General features: G+C 46.1%; 1 protein-coding gene across 2 annotated transcripts; it reads right to left on the reverse strand.

Moving 5' to 3' along the window:
- Nucleotides 1-400: 400 nt before the first annotated feature.
- LOC119312128 (indole-3-acetaldehyde oxidase-like) lies at nt 401-8,075 on the reverse strand. 2 transcript variants are annotated; one of them, XR_005151254.1, is made up of 9 exons: nt 7,811-8,074; nt 3,911-5,518; nt 3,286-3,548; nt 2,948-3,157; nt 2,641-2,859; nt 1,390-2,550; nt 873-1,298; nt 723-778; nt 401-635 (listed from the first exon to the last, which is right to left on the reverse strand). XR_005151254.1 is itself a non-coding variant. In XM_037587866.1 (8 exons), exons 1-7 carry the CDS (start codon nt 7,974-7,976, stop codon nt 885-887), a joined length of 4,041 nt encoding a protein of 1,346 aa, XP_037443763.1. In that variant the 5' UTR covers nt 7,977-8,075; the 3' UTR covers nt 401-635; nt 873-884. The 2 variants fall into 2 exon arrangements, 1 of the variants encoding a protein (XP_037443763.1); XM_037587866.1 differs by lacking the exon at nt 723-778 and having other exon boundaries at nt 7,811-8,075.
- Nucleotides 8,076-15,388: the final 7,313 nt, after the last annotated feature.

Below are 15,388 nucleotides of genomic sequence, written 5' to 3' on the forward strand. Positions count from 1 at the left end.
GACTACATACGAAGCAAAATGAATGAATTCACACTTAAAATGCATCTATATACATCTATATGTAGTTCATAGTGGAATCTCTGCAAAGACTTATATTTAGGAACGAACGGAGTATTTGATAAGGGGATGTGTCACCAGTTTCCACAAGACGGCGTCAAATGCTCGGCTTGACACTGTTAATTTAATTAATCTCTGCATCATGACATAACCCGACATGCATGACAGATATAGTAGGCAATAAGCTTGATTGGAGCAAATAAATTATTTTGTGCAATACGTCCTGACTGGAGTAGAGTATTTTTCTTTTCTGCATGCAAGGGAAGGCAAGCCAATCAGTGTCGGATCCAGGAATCGAACTTAGCCGGGGCGAAACATTTAAGGTATTTTGATTGACGAATGCAAGCCTGCTGAATCAAATCTCATAAAATTCAAATGTGAAGCTAGATGCACTCAAAAATTTACATGACCAATGATTCAGAACAGTTCAAGATTCTCGAGAACTAGGTTGTAAGTTGTAACCACCTAAAATCACAAAATACAACATAAACGTCACACATAACTACTAACATGGAATCCCGCTGCTTGAATAATTCATTCCATGGCCCAAAGTGTCCAACTCCATGACTAATAGATACCTACAACAGGTGAACAATCTGATATCAATACATGTATTGGAACAAGTAAGCAAATAGTTTGAAACAATGGATAACAAAAGTATGTACCCTAAGTCGTAAGTATACGGGGAGGGTTTGGTAGATGGCCTCAACGGTCTCTCAAGCTGTGAAAATGTTCAATGATCCTCTTGTCATCAATTCCAGCAAATATGCAAGTACATGCAAGGGAAGGCAAGCCAAATTTTCGACAAAACTTACATGCAAGTACGATCATGCCTTCACGGCGGCGCTGGTGGCGGTGGAGGTGAGCCTCTGAAGGTGCCTCTCGATGACGTCGAGGCCGCACAGCTCCTTGACGTCGGCCATTGTCGCCGGCACGTCCATCTGGAATGTCAGCGGTGAGTTGACCGAGAAGTCCGTTCTGGCCGCCCTGATGGCCTCCCGCATGGCACAGTGCACCGACGCTGCCAGGAGCAGCGGCGGCTCGCCGGACGCCTTGGAGGAGAGCACCCGCTTCTTCTCACGCGCGCTGCTGATGAGCTTCACGTTGAACTGCTTGGGGATGGTGTCCACCGTGGGGATCTTGTACGTCCAGGTGCCATCGTTCACCACCAGCCCATCGGCGTTCGTCGCGTAGTCCTCGTTCGTGAAGAATCCCACCCCTTGCACGAATGCGCCCTCCACCTGATCCATGAACAAAAAATGGAGTCTGATTACAACGACCAGCAGAAGCAGCAAGCAATCAGGTGGCTGTGCCGGTCGGCGGTGAGCTTACCTGGCCGAGGTCCACCGCCGGGTTCAGGCTCTGCCCGCAGTCGTACACCAGATCGCTCCTCAGGATCGTCGTCGCTCCGGTCAGCACGTCGATTTCCACCTCGCTGACGGCGGCCCCATAGTTGATGTATTTTACGAAGGCTGGGTCGGGCTTCCAGAAGGCGTGGGCCGACAGGTTCACGCTCGCCATCTTCGCCTGGGCAATCAAGGCGCTCCATGGCGCGGCAGCGCCTGACTTGGCCTCGAGGCCCTCTTTGATGGGCTTGAGGCGCTCGACGAGCAGGGCGCACGACTGTCGGACCGCCTCACAGCTGCTCTCGGACGTGGTGCTCCCGCCGGTGAAGCTGCCCTGGATCAAGCTCAGCGTGTCGGCCTGAATGACGCGCACCTTGTCGAGCAGCCCGTCGGCGTCGGGACAGAGCTCCCGCAACCCGAACGCCGTCATCTGCTTCACCTTGGTATACAGCCCTTGCCCGAGCTCCACGCCGCCGACCTCCACAGCGATCGAGCCGTCGTTCAGGATGGACACCTTCCCCGGCGTCGGCCGGAGGGTCACCTCGTAGGTGATCGGCACGCACGAGATGCCGCGCTTCTTCCACCTGCTCCCGCCATTGAACCGCTCAACAGCCTCTGCCCTGCTACCGTACTCCGGCGACGAGGCCAGCTTGTCAAAGATGTCTACGAGGCTGTATGTCGGGGCGTCTCCCGCGGTGTCGCCATAGAACTTCGTGAGGCTCTCGACGCTGTGGAGGTTCTTTCTCCGGACGGCGTTGGTGTCAGCTCCGAGCACGGACGCAACATGCTCGATGATTGCCTCGGCGATGAAGGAGCCCTGCACGTCGCCGGGCGCCCGCACCGCCGACTTGGACGACACGTTTGTCTTGCACAACTTGATGTCGAAGGCGAGGGCGCCCCAGTTGTACTTCTTGAGAGAAGAGACGGTGTGAGCCGGGATCAACGGGCTCAAGTCCGGCGATATCCCGGCGTTGATCCCAAGATCGACGTGCAGAGCCGTAAGCGTGCCGTCCGACTTAAACCCGACGGAGTACTTCGCTTTCATCGGGTGCCGCCCTCCGGCCATGATCATGTCCGTCTTGCGGTCGAGGTACATCCGGACAGGGCGCTGCAACTTGAACGCTGCAACTGCACACGCACATGCTACCTGAAAACCCAAACAATTGCAACATGATCAGAAGATTGTACCAACCGAAAAGCAGAACTTATTGTTGATGTGTAGTCTGAATGAACTTACATGGGTTGATTTCAGTCCCTTTCCACCAAAGCCGCCTCCAACTCTTCTGGTGACGATGCGGACATTGTGGTACGGGATGCCCAGGCAGTCCGCGACGACATTCTGCGTGATCTCTGGTAGCTGCGTCGAGGAGTAGACGGTGATGCAGTTGTCTTCGTCCGGGATGGCCAATGCAGTCTGCGTCTCCATGTAGAAGTAGTACTGCGATTCAAGTTTCACCTGTCGGAAATTAACAAAGTTACTAGGTGTCAATATTTGGGCCTTGTCTGAAACTAAGAATGCAGCCTCCTAAATATCAAGTGTGTACCTCTCCTGATAGGATCTTGTGATCTGCTTCAGACATCCCTTGCTCGAAGTCCCCAACGGGCCGAGGAGCCAAAAATGGGGGAGTTTGGAAATAGCTGTTGTGTTGGATGGCATCCTCAATTGTCAGAATCGGCGGCTCAAGACTCTCTGTACTATACTCGATGACGGCTTGCTTTGCCGCCATATAGGCGTACTTCTGTGTTTCAGCAATCTGAGTGATGTCAAAGCAACACAATAATATGGTAAGTTCTACGACCTTGCAAAATGTTGGCTAAAAATAGACTACTACTGGTTTTGCATTTTTCTGAAAGTGAGTTCAAGTGGTTCAGAAGTAGGTACCACAATGCCAATATTTTGACCAGCAAATTCAGAAACCGGATCACCGAATAGAGCTTCCTCTCCTAGCATCCTGAAGCCGGATCCAACATTTTTTCCACCAACTGGAATGTCCTTTGCGGAGATAACCGTGATGACCTTCTGTGAAGCCAAAGATGACCTGAAGCTGATACTTTTTATATGGGCATGAGGGTGTGTGCTATAGATAAATGCTCCATAGAGGCAATCCTTGGGAGCAGGGATGTCATCAACATACACAGCCTCCCCTAGGAAACACGCAAGAATATTGTCAAGCCATGTTTCAGGATAGAACTTAGATGTGCTAATAGTTGTTTTGAAGAAATATATTCAGGAATGAAGCATATGAGATGGTTCAACATAGATTGAACCAGTGAACTAAGATGAACAAAAAGAACTCCCAAATGATCTTGAAGTATGTGGAAGAAAATATTAGTATAAACAATGCTTACTAACACTCTCAAGTACTAGTAAGCACTTCTTAACCATTCGGCATGAATGGTCAGCTATATATGAAAAAAAAACCTAACAGTTGTAATTGAAGAGTACAAATCATTTGAAGGAAACACTTGTAAGCTGAAACATTGGAATAAGAGTTATAGGAATATACCAGAAGCTTGCAGCTCCGCCCCGGCTTTCGTGATAGGCTTGCCGACAGGTTTGTATTCGTCACTGAAAACTAGTTCTTGCCTTGAGCGAACCGGCAAGTCGTCGCTTCCAACAGTACCATGCTTCTCGGAGCCATTAGCACATGACCCATTGGGAGCAATAGCATTCGCCGGTTCATTCAGGTTGTTACCAAGTGAAGAAAGGAAACTGAATAAGAAACTGACAGCCAAGCTGACTCTGTACTCAGGGTGTGTGGTGCCTTCTGACGGCGAGATAACATCTTTCAGCAACTGAACTGCTTCAAGTGTCACCGCTGCACTCACTGATTTCCCCTTCAGGAATTCCTCAACTTTCCGAGCCCGGGAGGCGTGATCGACACCGTAAGCACCAAATGCGAGGCAGATATCCTCAATTATGAACTGCCCTGAAGTCCTTGCCAGGAATGCAGAATTCACAAAGGAGACAGCATTGCCGAACGGTCTTGGGGATGCACGAGAGGTCTCGAAGATGACATTGTCTGAACCCCAATCCGGGACAAATATGCTGAGCAGTATAGTCTTGGCATCACAGGGAGGCTGCTCCAAGAACTCCTCCATCGTCAGGCGCAACATCTTGGAAGCCGTCTGGACTGTGACCGTCGAACCCGCGGCGAGAAGAACGGTGGCGATATCCGACGGAAACTGCAGCCGCTGTGCCATGATCACGTTCCCGCCGACAGTCGCCGTGTTCCGGACGAACGGCGAGGCAACCTTGCTGAGGTGACCGGCGATCTTTGTGAACACCGGAGTGCCATCGGAGAAGACTTCGATGGCTTTGGAGATGGACACGGCTGCCCCGATCTCCACCCCCTTGCTGCTCCTGTCGATGACTGAAAGCTCCGGGATCCCTTGGATGTCGATGTACTTATCGTACAGGTCTTGATCCTTGTAAACTCCGGCGCCGGTATTGGACGCCACGATCTTGACCGAGTTTTCGTCGAACCAGTTGGAATCAAAGAGGTTATGAAGCTCCTCGATGCTCTTGGGATGGTACCAGCCGTCTTGGCCGGCGATCGCCGCTGGAATGTCGTTCATTTGACCCTTGATCTCAGACTTTAGGAACTCAGGGAAGGTGCAGACGGCGCCGCTAGAGTATTCCGGCAGCTTGCCGACGTCGGCGCGGTCAGTGCCTTTCTTCCAGAACGAGTTGAGGCCGAGGTCCTCGAGGTCAACGTCAGCGGCGAAGCTCTTGCAGGTGTCGAGGATGGGCCGGTAGCCAGTGCAGCGGCATAGGTTGCCGGAGACGGCGTGCTCGGCCTCGGAGCAGGTGAGCTTGGAGAATCCCGTCGGCGGGGCAGGGCCGTCGGGCTTGTCGGCCTTGACGAGGGCGGAGAAGATGGACATGCACATGCCGGGGGTGCAGAAGCCGCACTGGGAAGCGTGGAAGCCGGCGAGGCGCTGCTGGACAGGGTGGTAGCCATGGCGGGTGTTGCCGATGCCCTCGCTGGTGGTGACCGAGCAGTTGGTTAAGCTGCCGACGAGCGTCAGGCAGGAGCTCGCCGAGTGCTCGGTCACCTCGTCGGTGGCCGGGTTGTATTTGGAAATGAGGACCACGCATGCGCCGCATCCACCTGCATCCATGCACGCAGCAACGTTAACACACGTTGTTAGTTAATTTCAGTTTTTTTTGCAGGGATTTGTTAATTTCAGTTAGAGTCGACCCAAACTGAAGATAAATCTCACAGAATTTCAGACCAAAGGCAACGGTTGTCTGTAAATGTAAAAAAAAAAAAGAGATCCTACCGATTAAGATCCATCAAATCACCGGTTGGTGCAAAGAGTGCAATCAATTGTTCATGTCTACCCAAAATGACACTACAAAAAATACCCGCCAACAAAATTGATAGTACAAACTTGTATCTAACCTTTTGGCTAAAATTGCCTAATTGCATATTTAATTAGCAAAGTATAGCTTTTTGTTTATCGCAAAGAAAATATGAGCACCCATGCACTTTCATTTTTGGAGGCGCACGCAGGAACAACACATGGGGTAGTAGTAAAATCATCACATACAGACAAAAATACATGATGCCGGAGACATGCATATGTAATTACAAAATTTCAAAATTACACCGAATCTTTGCATGTGAGGAAGCAACCATATAGAGAAATTTCTACATGCAGAAGACCCCCTTTTATTTTGGGCCCTCCTAACTGGCGAACATTCGTCAAAGGAGGTGGCACATGCGAACGGTTCGATGACAGTTTTAGTTGTGACGAAGTGGGAAGAGGTGGCATTTTTTTCAAAAAACGTGGCAGTTTCTCCCGAGAAGGCAATTTTTAGACTACCGTCTTTTGATATCATTTTTTACAACTAAAACTGCCAGCAAAGATGATTGGCTTGTCATCCCCCTTGCACCATACGTTCGTTCACCAGGTAAAATTACCGTTTACGTTTAGTGCACGTTAGGGGATACAAAGGATAAACTTTCCATACGTGTTTACTCGAAAATCTGATAACACACATGCGCCATCTAGTCATGTCCTTATTTTATTTACCTTTTCCTTTTTACGGATTATTTACCTTTTCCTAGGTAAAAGAACAAGTTGGAGAAGATATAGTACTTAAATACTAGAAAACAAGGCAATTCCCTACAAAAAAAAAACTAAAAGCCAAGGCAATTGCAGATCACTTGGTCCCACTAGTTACCCCGTTTGTTGGGCTATTTCTGTACAGTGTCAAGTTATGTGAATCTATATAAATATCAATATAAAGCATCCACCAAAGGTGATATGGGCAAAAGTCTGATGGTACGCATCTCTAGCAGATCCTTAAAAGTTGACCCCTAAAAACACGCACAATGGGCACTGCAAACTGGTTTTACGGAGCGAAATTACTCCGGACAGAACAAACTTCGTAAATGAAAGTATATCCCACTATAGTAGTTGAACATGGATGGGGCCTGATCACCAAACAGGAAAAAGTAACATTGACAAAAAAGAGAGTCATGGTCCAATGGTTTTGGATGGGTGTATGATTGCTCCACTATGGGAAAAGTACAACGGCGAGGTATCCTTTTGTCTCCGCCATGTCTGGGCTGAGTGGCCAATAATCCTACACCTACCGGCTGTTACGGGCATGCTATGTAATCTTCCTCTTAAGGCTTTGTTTGGTTACACCCTGTCTCAAGGGGATTGGAGGGGGTTTGGTGAGATTTTACTTGTATGGGATTTAATCCCGGCCAAACCTATTCAAATCCATGCCAACCGAACACAGCCTAATTGTTTCCACCCTCGTCTATGGATGTAGCATTGCTCGCTGAGTATATGTTATCTTAGATAAAAGTCAAGAAAATAGTAATACATCTCAATGCCATCGCTAGGCCGGGTGTAGTGACAATAACTTGCTGGGCAAGGTTATTTCCGCCAACTGTTATACAAAGTCGTCAGTGGTCGACTAGTCGTTTGATAGTAGGTAAAGCTAAATTAAAATTCATTCTTAAAAAAAGTCAAATTAAACCTGAGGGAAAAAAATTACTATCACTGAACTTTTTGAACATATTACAACCACTGAACTACAAAGTCGAATTGTATACTCCTACTTGAAATTATACGCGTGAACTTGCCTGATTGGCCAGATTATGTCTCCACACTTCGGAAAATTTAAATCAACATTATATGAAAGTAAAAGAGCAGCGGCCAGTCCGATCGTCTGTGTTGTCGGAGTGTTGAGAGCGGGCTGAAAAGTCAACACCGAGATCCATAGGTGGTTCGAGCTGTGAAGGATGATGAACCATCATCTGTGACGTTGGTTCGGTCGAGCTGCCTCGATACGCTTTATTTTCCATCGGAACGAACCACTGAAAGAAGAACTTAAACGAGCGGATATGAATCGGGTGGTGGACGGGTGGTGCTCTGCTCACCTTCGCCGCAGCCGAGCTTGGGCCCCCTGACGGGCGTCCGCGTGCGCAGGAACTCCAGCAGCGTCGTCGACGGGTCGACGCCGGCCGCCTCGTGCCGCGCGCCGTTCACCGCCAGCACCACCCGCTCCCCCGCCGCCGCCGCCGCATCCTTCCCCAGCGACCCCATCTCTCTCCACCTTATCTTCCTGCGCTAGTACTACTCGGTTACCAGAGTGCGCGCAGGGAACACAGACGGAGGCCCTTTTTACAGCGGGATTTCGATTGCTTGCTGGATGTCAAGGGGCGCGAGATTGGTGTTCGGTCACGGTGCGTGTACACTCTTCGGTCCAGACAGACGTCCGGCGGAACAGACCGAGGCGGTACGCTAGCTTCTCGTGGACTGTTTCTGCTGTCAAAGGAGCATCAGTCAATCCGTCACTAGCAGTCCCTTCGAGGACATCCGATAAAATTGGAACGATACGGGGAATCCGTCACTAGCAAAGGACGGGAAAGGTCATAATTGATCTGAAGATGACACACTGTCAACCGAGGATTGTTTGCTTTTGTTCTTGTTTGCCCTTTTTCGACCAACGGTGAATTTTATTACTAGCTTGAAATGAAATATTGAGAGGATTCAAACACAATAAGCATGCTTTCGACGTTTGCATAGTTAAGATGCACACAGCCAAAACCAACACGTGCATATAAAAAAGCACTGGTCACTAGCAAAGGCAAATAAGACCGAAGCTATGTCTTGATGGAGTATAAAAGGAAAGAAAATACCTTGGTTTGCCTATGTCAGAGGGGAGAATGAAGGATGACAAGTTTCAACCAATTATGGACAGGTTTGGGAAGAGATGCAGCGACTGGTCGGAAAAGCACATGTACTATGCAGCTACGGACCCGTGTACACCATGAGTGTGTTTATGCTCTCCAAGGGCCTCCGTGAGAAATATGAACGGATGATCAGAGAGTTCTGGTGGGGAGAGGAAGAGGGCTAGAGAAAGGTCCACTGGATGGCATGGGAGATGATGACAAGGCTGAAAAGAGTGGGTGGTACTGGATTCAGAGATATGCATCTTTTTAACCAGGCGCTTCTAGCTAAGCAGGGATGGAGGCTCATCCAAAACCCAGATAGCCTGTGTGCGAGACTATTAAAATCCAAGTAGTACCCGAACGAGAACATTCTGGACAAGGTGTTTGCATCGGATGCTTTTCCCAGTTTGAAGAGCTATTGAGCTCGGCTTGCAGCTCCTTAAAAATGGTCTTATTTGGCGGGTGGGGAATGGAAAGAGTATACAAATTCAGCATGACCAATGGATCCCTAGGAAGGAAGGTCTCATGACGGCAGCATTTATTAGGAGGTCTAGGCTTCGATGGGTTAATGAACTCATGCTTCCAGGAAGTAAGGAATGGAATGAGGTGCTGGTCAGGCAGATTTTTCATCAGTTTGATGCTAATGAGATTTGCATGCTAGCTATTCCGGCATCGAATGTGGATGATCGCATTGCATGGCGCTATGAATAGAATGGTGTTTCCTCGGTTAAAAGCGCGTACAAGCTAGCTATGGATCTAAACTCGAGTGGCTAGCCCAACCCCTCAAGTTCCTCTAGAGACCTGAACGACCGTAGCATCTGGGGTCTTATTTGGAAAGCAAAGGTACCTGGAAATGTACACATTTTTGGATGGAGAATCGCCACCAACACTTTGGCCACTAAGAAAAACAAGTGGAAAATAACACTTGAGATGGACGCCACCTGCAACATGTGTGGTAATGGAGAAGAAGATGAGTGCCACGTTGTAGCAGCATGCATAAAGAGTAGAGCACTGAGATTTGCTTTACAGGAGAAATGGAGCTTGCCAGCAGAGAATAAATTTTGGTTTACAAGGGAGGGCTGGCTTCAGGTACTGCTAGATACCGAGTCCGAGGAGATGCATGCGAAAATTTTGTTACTGTTGTGGCACTGCTGGCAACTGCGAGAGGACTACGTCCGCAACGAAGGACGAGAATCAATAGCAGGATCAATACAATTCCTAACTAAAGCTAGTATAGAGTTGAGTTACTTAACATTTTCTATTCCCCACCTGACACAACACAAGGCAACATTGAAACCAAACAAGCCACTGCCAGGCTTGCCTGGACAGGCACGGAAAGCACCCCTTACCAGGCCCAGGCCAGGCACCTAATTTTTCCAGGCACGGACCCAGGGTGCCATCCAAAATACTAACCATTATTCTGGGACGGAGGGGGTACGACGAAGAGTTCAAGAACTGTGAAATGATAGCCGATTCTTCTCATGAAGAGGGTGATGCCGACATGCAGGAGCGCCGCCAACACCAACCACACGTACTGAATATGCATTGGACCCCACCGGCCGAAGGTTCAGTCAAACTGAACTCTGATGCATCATTTTTTGGCAGAGACAAGATGAAGTTCTGCAGGTGTTGTCGCCCGCGACCACTGTGTTAAACTGTATTCTATTAGTATCTAGGAGTTGTTAGGGGCTAGCATTTTGGTATATCTCTTGTAACAAACTCTTTTAGTTATCGGCCCAACCGCATGCCCTAAAGGCAGTATATATATGACCTAGAGGCCACTGTGTTGGGTGCTTTATTCCAATCTACATCTTTCTTGTTTCACATGGTATCAGGCCATCTCGCGTAATTACTCGATGGGTTCTCCTTCCGCCGGCGCCATGATCCTCTGCCATTACCTCGCTTTCTCTACTGACCTCTTGATGGAAATATGCCCTAGAGGCAATAATAAAATGGTCATTATCATATTTCCTTATTCATAATAAAGGTTTCTTATTCATGATAGAATTGTATTGATTGGAAACTTAAATACATGTGTGAATATATAAACAAATACCGTCTCCCTAGTAAGCCTCTACTAAATTAGCTCGTTGATCAAAGATGGTTAAGGTTTCCTAACCATAGACATGTGTTGTCATTTGATAACGGGATCACATCATTAGGATAATGATGTGATGGACAAGACCCATCCGGTAGCTTAGCATATGATCGTTCAGTTTATTGCTACTACTTTCTTGAATGTCGATCATGCAACTCCCGGATACCAGAGGAACACCTTGTGTGCTATCAAATGTCACAACATAACTGGGTGATCATAAAGATGCTCTACAGGTAACTCCAAAGGTGTTTGCTGAGTTGGCATGGATCGAGATTGGGATTTTGTCACTCCGAGTATCGAAGAGGTATCTCTGTGCCCTTTCAATAATACACATCATAATAAGCTTGCAAGCAAATGACTAAGGAGTTAGTTACGAGATGATGTGATACGAAACGAGTAAAGAGACTTGCCGTTAATGAGATTGAACTAGGTACGAAGATACAGACGATCAAATCTCGGGCAAGTAACATACCGACAGACAGAGGGAATTACGTATGTTGTCATAATGTTCGACCGATAAAGATCTTCATAGAATATGTAGGAGCCAATATGGGCATCCAGGTTCCGCTATTGGTTATTGATTGGAGAGGTGTCTCGGTCATGTCTACATAGTGCTCGAACCCATAGGGTCCGCACGCTTAACGTTCATTGACGATATAGTGTTATATGAGTTATATGGTTTGGTGACTGAATGTTGTTCGGGGTCCCGGCTGAGATCATCGACATGACGAGGAGCTTCGGAATGGTCTGGAGGTAAAGATTGATGTATAGGATGATACTATTCGGACACCGGAAGAGCTTCGGAGTGCACCGGATAGCCATCGGATCGCCGGAAGGGGTTCCGGACACCCTCGGGAGGACGATGGGCCTATTGGGCCATTAGAGGGGAGCACACCAGCCCACAAGGGCCTGGCGCACCCCCCCTATGGCAACCGGCCTATGGGAGAAAGGAAGGAGGGGGATTCGGCCTCCCCCTTCCTTCCCTTTCCCCCCTTTCCTTTCCCCCTCCGACAAATATAGTTAGGGGTGGGGGCTAGGGAAGGAACCCTAGGAGGATTTGGCCTCCTTGGGGAGCCTCCTTGTTTTTTCCCTCTTCCTCCCCACCTATATATATATGTGGGAGGGGGTGCTGATACATCTTCATCGTATCTACTTTTCCAAACTTTTTGCCCTTGTTTGGAGTCTAATTTGCATGATTTGAATGGAACTAACCCGGACTGACGTTGTTTTCAGCAGAATTGCCATGGTGTTATTTTTGTACAGAAATAGAAGTTCTCGGATTGACCTGAAAATTTATGGAGAATGTTTTTGGAATTAATAAAAAATATTGGCGAAAGAATCAACCAGAGGGGACCCACTAGGTGACCACAAGGGTAGGGGCGCGCCCTACCCCCTAGGCTTTCCCCCATGGCTTGTGGGTCCCACGAAGCTCCACCGACCTCAACTCCAACTCCATATATTCACTTTCGGGAAGAAAAAAATTAGAGAGAAGGGTTCATCGCATTTTACGATATGGAGCCGTCAGCGTTCTTCATCGGGAGGGAAGATCTGGAGTCTGTTCGGGGCTCCGGAGAGGGGAATTCGTCGCCATCGTCATCATCAACCATCCTCCATCACCAATTTCATGATGCTCACCGTCGTGCGTGATTAATTCCATCGTAGGCTTGCTGGATGGTGATGGGTTGAATGAGATTTATCATGTAATCGAGTTAGTTTTGTTAGGGTTTGATCCCTAGTATCCACTATGTTTTGAGATTTATGTTGCTATGACTTTGCTATGCTTAATGCTTGTCACTAGGGCCTGAGTGCCATGAATTCAGATCTAAACCCTTTATGTTTCCATGAATATATTTGTGTTCTTAATCCGATCTTGCAAGTTCTAGGCACCTATTACGAGTTATGATCCGCATACCCCAAGGTGACAATAATTGGGATTCTTTCCGGTGATTACCGTAGTTTGAGGAGTTCATGTATTCACTAAGTGTTAATGCTTTGTTTTGGTTCTATATTAAAATGAGGCCTTAATATTCCTTAGTTTCCATTAGGACCCCACTGCCACGGGAGAGTAGGATAGAGGATGTCATGCAAGTTCTTTTCCATAAGCACGTATGACAATATTCGGAATACATGCCTACATTATATTGATGAATTGGAGCTAGTTTTGTGTCACCCTAGGTTATAACTGTTGCATGATGAATGCCATCCGACATAATTATCCATCATTGATCCATTGCCTACGAGATTTTCACATATTGATCTTTGATAAGTTACTTTTACATTGCTACTGTTACAATTGCTACGAAACTGCTACTGTTACTTTTGTCACCGTTACTATTACTTCCATACTACTTTGCTACTAAATACTTTGCTGCAGATATTAAGTCTTTCAGGTGTGGTTGAATTAAAAACTCAGCCGCTAATACTTGAGAATATTCTTTGGCTCCCCTTGTGTCGAATCAATAAATTTGGGTTGAATACTCTATCTTCGAAAACTGTTGCGATCCCCTATACTTGTGGGTTATCAAGACCTTCTTCCGGCGCCGTTGCTGGGGAGCATAGCTCTATTCTCTGAGTCACTTGGGATTTATATCTGTTGATCACTATGAAGAATTTGAAAGATACCAAAACCAAGATCTATCCCTCTACTACGAGGGGAGGTAAGGAACTACCATCTAGATCTGCACTTGATTCACCTTCTGTTTTGAGTAAGCTTGCGACACCTACACCTGCTATTGATTCTGATATGTCGCATGTTATTGATGATGCTACTTCTGCTATGAATGATGCTTATGATGCTACTACTTTTCTTGATAAAACTATGCCACTGGGTGAATTACTTGATGAACATCTTGCTAGAGTTAGAACTATTGATTATGCTGAAGATGATGTTATTTCTGGAACTGATGAAATTATTGAAACTGAAAACTTTGAAACACCCGTCAAACCTAGCTCTGCTAGATATGAACCTCCTGTTATGCCTAAGGGTTATGTTATGGATGGAGAGGTAGCTAGGGACTTTCTTGCTTGTAAGGATAGAGATGATCTTAATAAATTATTTGCAAGTGGAAAGAAAAGTCTTTGAATGCTAGAATGCAATATGACCCTAAGTTTGCTACTTCATCTATCTTTGTTACTGATAAGGATTATGGATTCTCTGTCGATCCTGAGTTAATTACTTTGGTTGAATCTGATCCTTTCTATGGTTATGAGTCTGAAACTGTCGTGGCACATCTTACTAAATTGAATGATATAGCCACCCTATTTGCTCATGAGGAAAAAATCCGCTATTACTATATTCTTAAGTTGTTTCCTTTCTCATTAAAGGGTGATGCTAAGCTATGGTTTAATTCTCATGCTCCTGGTTGTGTGCGTAGTCCCCAAGATATGATTTACTACTTCTCTGAAAAATATTTGCATGCTCATAAGAAACAAGTTGCTTTAAAGGAAATATTTAACTTTGTGCAATTTGAAGAAGAGAGTCTCCCACAAGCTTGGGGAGGCTTCTCCAATTACTTAATGCTTCGCCTGATCATCCTCTCAAGAAAAATGAAATACTTGATATCTTTTATAATGGACTAACCGATGCTTCTAGGGACCACCTAGATAGTTGTGCTGGTTGTGTTTTCAGGGAACGAATTGTTGAACAAGCTGAAGTGCTATTGAATAATATATTGAGTAATGATAATGATTGGACACTTCTTGAACCAATTCCTAATCCAACTCCGAAGAAAAGAGATATTCTATTTCTCAATCCTGGAGATATGCAAGAGGCAAACAAATCTATGAAAGGAAAGGGTATTAAGGCTGAAGATGTTAAGAATTTACCGCCTATTGAAGAAATGTATGGTCTTGATAACCCGACACAGATAGTGGAGGTAAATTCTCTCTATAGATTTAATGAAGGTGATATTCCTCATAACAAGTCTGCTAGCCAATGCTTGGATGAGTTTGATAATTTTGTTGTTAAACAAGAAAATTTCAATGCTTATGTCAGTAGACAATTGAAATGTAATGCTTACATGCTTGCCTGCTTGGGTGATTATATGAGTAGAACTGTTAGTGGCCTTAAGATTATTAGTAAGCATGCTTCCATGGTTAAAACTCAAGTAGAACAAGTACTTAAGGTACATGATGATCTGCTCAATGATTTGAATAGTAAGAATAATAATAATGTTGTTAGAGTTATGAGTAGAGGTGGTAGAATGACTCAGGAACCTTTGTATCCTGAAGGCCGGCCTAAGAGAATTGAGCAAGATTCTCAGAGAATTAATACAGATACACCTAGTCCTCCTAGTAATAAAAAGAAAAAGAAAACTGATAGGACTTTGCATGCTTCTAGTGAACCTGTTATAGATACACCTGAGAATCCCGATGATATTTCTATTTCTGATGCTGAAACACAATCTGGTGATGAATATGAACCTAGTGCTAATGTTAATGATGATGCTCATGTTGATGCTCAACCTAGTAATGACAATGATGTGGAGGTAGAACCTGCTGTTGATCTTGATAACCCACAATCTAAGAATCAAGGTTATGATAAGAGAAACTTCATTGCTAAGAAACATGGTAAAGAAAGAGAACCAAGGGTTCAAAAACCCATTCCCTTTCCTCCTAAACCATCTAAGAAAAAGGATGATGAGGATTTTGTGCGCTTTGTTGAAATGCTTAGACCTGTCTTTTTG

Source organism: Triticum dicoccoides, chromosome 5B (assembly GCF_002162155.2).
Source record: "Triticum dicoccoides isolate Atlit2015 ecotype Zavitan chromosome 5B, WEW_v2.0, whole genome shotgun sequence".
NCBI classification, from domain to species: Eukaryota; Viridiplantae; Streptophyta; class Magnoliopsida; order Poales; family Poaceae; genus Triticum; species Triticum dicoccoides.